The 4130-nt window shown below is 48.1% G+C and overlaps 1 protein-coding gene across 4 annotated transcripts in view; it reads right to left on the reverse strand.

The window, feature by feature from the left end:
• The window catches only part of SH3GLB1 (SH3-domain GRB2-like endophilin B1), a 63772-nt gene extending 60425 nt beyond the window's left edge, over positions 1-3347 (reverse strand). Inside the window, exon 1 of one of the 4 annotated variants that reach the window (XM_006830988.1) lies at positions 3081-3347. Coding sequence is in view for 3 of the 4 variants with exons in the window: in XM_006830987.1 (XP_006831050.1) it covers positions 3081-3152 (72 nt within the window). In the remaining variant the exon portion in view is untranslated. The remainder of the gene's footprint in view (positions 1-3080) is intronic. The other 3 variants (XM_006830987.1, XM_006830986.1, XM_006830985.1) reach the window with 3 other exon arrangements.
• Positions 3348-4130: the final 783 nt, after the last annotated feature.

Raw genomic sequence — 4130 nt, forward strand, 5'->3', positions numbered from 1 at the left:
GCAGTTCAAACTCACCAGCTGCTCCTTGGAAAGTCTATACAGGGTCACTATAAGTCAGAACTGATTCAGTGGTACTTAGCAGAAGTTCATGGGTGACACAAACGATTACGCACTTGACTACTAAGTGAAAGGTTGGTAGTTCTAACCTATGGAGAAGCACCTCAGAATAAAGGCCTGGCAACCTGCTTCTAAAAATTCATAGTTGTACTATGGAGTTGTCATGAGTGGGAACTGATGGCAAATGGTTTCACATTTTGTTGTTGTTACTTTGCTTTTTTGAGTGGAACATATATACTTTTTGCAGGCGTTCATGTGATACAATGGTTAAGTGATTCACTGCTATCCAAGCAGTTGATGGTTTGAACCTACCTAGTGGCTCTAAGGAGTCAGTGGTGTTGTAAGATAAGCACTGAACTGTTAACTGAAAGGTTGGCGGTTCAAACCCATCAGCTGCTCCTCAGAAACCCCACTATGAGTTGGAATCAATTCGATGACATTTAACAACAGTGGCTCTGAGGGAGAAAGACTTGGAGAACTACTCTTGCAATGATTACAACCTAGAAAAACCCTATGGAGCAGTTTTACTGTCACATGGGCTTGCTATGAGTTGACATCAACTGGATAGTGCCTAACACTATCATGTACTTTTGAGAGCTTCTCTTTTAAATCAAGCCTATCGGCAAATTGTTGTTGTAAATTCTATTACTGTTCTTTGGTGGTGTTGAGTTCTGACTCACTGCAATGTTGTTAAGGGTTTCTGAGGAACAGCAGCTAGTGGATTTGAATCACTGACCTTGTGGTTAGCAGTCCAGAAATTCTACTGAATGTCTTCAATTTAAGCAGACTGAAGTATGTACCTGAAAACATATATAAATGTATTTAAATGTGCCATTATAGAGACATCATAAATCCAACTCTGCCCTCAGCATCTAGATTAGGGAATCACTAAAAAATACCAGAGGCTTTAGTCCTTTAATATAGTCAATATTAATGGAGTCTGAACAGACTCCTGGTGTCATGCTGTAGGATAAGCAGTAGACTGTGAACCACAAGGTTGGCAGTTCGAAACCCACCAAAACCTCGGAAGCCCTATACAGTGTTGGAACTGACTCGACGGCACTTAACAACAAACAATAGAGTATTTCACAATTCAGAATTTATTTCGGATACTTTAATCATTTATTCACCTTACACCTTACCATTTAAACAAAGACTGGAAACCAAAAGCTTACTCTTTGAACTATATTTCTAAAAATCATACCCATTGTTGTCTAATCAATTCTGACTCAACATGATCCTATGTGTCAGAGCAGAACTATGCTCATAAACTTTTCAAACGTTGATTGATTAGAAGTAGATGGCCCGGGTCTTTCTTCTCAGATACCTCTGGATGAACCTTTCTGTTAGCACAGCCAAGCAAGTTAATAATTTATACCCCCCAGGGAGGTCCTTTACAACACACTTATATTTCAGTGGCAAGCCGGGTTAAGGCAGCTAGACTTACTATGCAGAGTTGTAACTTGAAAATCAACACCTATAAGGAATCCTTCATACCTTATGTGGTATTTTTTTACTGATATTTTAATGCTCAGATTTTACTAGATGACCTTTAAAGTTCTCTACTCTGTAACATTACAAACGTTCGTTTGTAAACTCCCAGTGCTTAATTATCCAAGAAACAAGCAGCTTGTAAGTGGTAGGTAAACCAGACAGCACCTATGTTTACTAGTCATGGAAGTTAACTTCTCTTAAAGCTCTAAAGAGGGAGTTAATAACAAATATACCTGGCAAAAAAGAAATGGCAATAGTCAAATGGCTAGCAAAAGGTTAGTAGTTTGTTGTTGCTGTTTTTAAACACCCTCCATACCCCTGTACCAGTTGCTATTCTTACCAAGCTCTAGCGTTATCAATTTTTCGCCAACAGCAGGATCAGCTGAGCAAAATAAAATTAGGATAAAGGAGACAGGAAGGTAGTAAAGCACTTAAGTTTTACATTATGATACCAATTTGGAGTGAATACTCAACAATTAAGGAGTTCTGATAGTTAAGAGTTGGTCAGCAGTTCGAAACTACCAGCTGTTCCATAGAAGGATGAGGCTTTCTGCTCCTGTAAACATCTACAGCCTATACAGCACATTACCACTCAATTAAAACTTTTGTTTTCTCTTTACAAAAGAGAATGTTGTTGCTACAGCGGTGGTGCTATTACATTTAAACACCAGATTTGTTTATTACCCATGTTGTGGTGAAATTTACATCTGTTCACAAATTTTAACTGAGTTGGCATAATGCGGGTGAAGACTAGAAAACTGTCCAAGTTCCTTAGTACTGACACTTCCTTGATTGCGGAATAAGGTGAGGTCAACTTTTTCCTTAAAGTGTACTCGAAACAAAACAAAACAGGCAGGCGTCGCCCCATGTTTCTCACTGCTCCGCTGCCAGTGCGTGCCATTCTGAGAATGAGTGGGAACCCCCCAAGCCCCAAGTTTCCTGTGGTCTTGGCAAAGTTTGGCCGCCAATTGGTGATTCCCATTTCCCCGCGCGAGCTGCCAAGCCCAGGGACAATCCTTTCAGGGCTGGAGTGGCAGATCTTTGGGTTGGAGGAGCAGGAAATGGAAACGAACTCCCTTCTTGGACTCGGTGGGGGGGCCGGGGGGGATGCGAAAGACGAAAGCCAAGGGCGGGGGCCGTACAGGACTGGTGTGCTGTCCCGCCGGGCTAGCGAGGCCTCCGCCCAGCCCCGGGCGGGAGGTCACACGAGCACCGGCGTCGTAGAATCAGAAAGGCAGGCGGTGCAGCCATTTCAAGGTGTCCTCCCGAGTTGGGAGGAACCTCCGGCCCCCCTCCTACTCAGCTTCGCTTGCCGGGGGGCGGCAGTTGGGCAGGAGGGTGGCACAAAACGGCCGCGGGGATCGAAGGGACACCAGGCCGCGCCCGTCGCCTGGGCCTCTGGCCGCGGCAGACCCACCAGACACGGTCGCGGCCAGAGTGTTGAAGACGCGCCGCCTTGGACTGAGCGCTTCGGCGACCCCACCTTGGCTCTCCCCAAGCGTCGCCACCCCTTCCCCGGACCGCAGTACCTGGACGGCACGACTGAGGAAGGTGCCCGCGTCGGCTGCCAGTTTCTTCACGTTAAAGTCCATGATGTTCATTCTGGGCGGCAGCCGGGCGGGGCCGCCGGCTGACCTAGTTGAGGGGCGGAGGCGCCGCGGCCAGGCTAGGGCGCCAGGCGAGAGCGGCGGGGGCAGACGTGGTAGGTGGAGGGAGGCGGCGCCAGCCCCGCCGCCGCAGCTGTCGTTTCCGCGAAGGGGGAGGAGAGGGTGGAGAGAGAAGGAGAGAACGAGAGCCTCAGAGTCAGCCTCGAGCGCCGGCGGTGGCGGCGGAGACTCTAGGCCCGTCGGGTTGGGAGCGAAGATGCTAACGTCGGCGTTGCGACGGCTTGCTAGCGGAGGGTTAGAGACCAGCGTTCCGGCCGTGCGGCGCCTGATTCCCAACAGAGGAAGCAAGGGCCGGCCAAGGGGCGGAGCCTTTTTGCAGGTTATCACGGGAACAGCGACCCCTTCAGGATCTCGGCCAGCCAGTCGCGAGGCGAGCCGAGAGCGCGGCCCGACTCATCTCAGGAGAGCGTCGCGTTTGCAGCGAGCGGCGCGGGGAGGGACAGACAGCAGCGTCGCTGTACGTTTTCAGTTTAGCTCCTGAGAACCGAGAGTAGAGATAACCCCGATTCTCTTTTTGTTTAAGAGTAAATATGGAACGTATAGCATAGAATTACAGTATCTACTAATTGAAAACCCAGAGGTTCCAGTCATTTTGTAGCATCCACGCCCATCTTATCCCTGACTCCAGGATGGCACAAGGCGGATGTTTACAGAATAGAATTGAATTGAATGTCCCCACCCAGTCTATTGTTCAAAAGCTGTGTGCCCGGAGTCCTGGTGTGAGGTTGTCGATCAGCACTATACTGCAGCGGTTCAAACCCACAAGCGCTCTTCGGAAACCCTATTCAACGTCGCTATGAGTCGGAACCGACTCTAACTGTGTGGCTGATGTGCAGTTATAGGATAAGCACTGGACTGCTAATCACAAGGCTGCCAGCCACTCCTCAGAAACTCGATATAGGGTCGCTCTTA

Source organism: Chrysochloris asiatica, unplaced genomic scaffold (genome assembly GCF_000296735.1).
Source record: "Chrysochloris asiatica unplaced genomic scaffold, ChrAsi1.0 scaffold00002, whole genome shotgun sequence".
NCBI lineage: Eukaryota > Metazoa > Chordata > Mammalia > Afrosoricida > Chrysochloridae > Chrysochloris > Chrysochloris asiatica.